The sequence below is a fragment of the Bison bison genome, unplaced genomic scaffold (assembly GCF_000754665.1).
Source record: "Bison bison bison isolate TAMUID 2011002044 unplaced genomic scaffold, Bison_UMD1.0 scf7180017864379, whole genome shotgun sequence".
Lineage (NCBI taxonomy): Eukaryota > Metazoa > Chordata > Mammalia > Artiodactyla > Bovidae > Bison > Bison bison.
The window spans coordinates 2,585,999-2,586,387 of NW_011494951.1; the positions used below are offsets into that span (position 1 = coordinate 2,585,999).

Below are 389 nucleotides of genomic sequence, written 5' to 3' on the forward strand. Positions count from 1 at the left end.
CTGGGACGACCCCGTAGGAGGAAGCGGACACGTGACCCCGGCGCTCCCGCCGACCGCCACCCCCGGCGGGCCCGAGGTCCCTGCCCCACCTCCCTCCCGCGGAAGTCCCCACGCGGTGTCTTTAGGCGGGAGGGGACAGTAAACAGCGCCCGCGGCCGACGGCAGGGGCCGGGCACGGGGAAGGAGAGGACCGAATTCCAGGAACGGGTCACCCGGAATTAACTTCGGCTTAAAGTTATGGGAAGCGCGGCCATGGACACCAAGAAGAAGAAAGATGTTTGCAGCCCCGGCGGGAGCGGCGGCAAGAAAAACAGCAGCCAGAAGCGGCGTTCGCTGCGGGTGCACATTCCGGTGAGTCCGGCCCCGCGGGGCCTCCCGCTCGCCGCCCC

General features: G+C 69.2%; 1 protein-coding gene across 1 annotated transcript in view; it reads left to right on the forward strand.

Moving 5' to 3' along the window:
• Positions 1-6: 6 nt before the first annotated feature.
• LOC105001096 (5'-AMP-activated protein kinase subunit gamma-2-like) overlaps positions 7-389 on the forward strand; it is a 192,516-nt gene continuing 192,133 nt past the window's right edge. Inside the window, exon 1 of the mRNA XM_010857233.1 lies at positions 7-351. Coding sequence (XP_010855535.1) covers positions 238-351 — 114 coding nt within the window. The 5' untranslated portion in view covers positions 7-237. The remainder of the gene's footprint in view (positions 352-389) is intronic.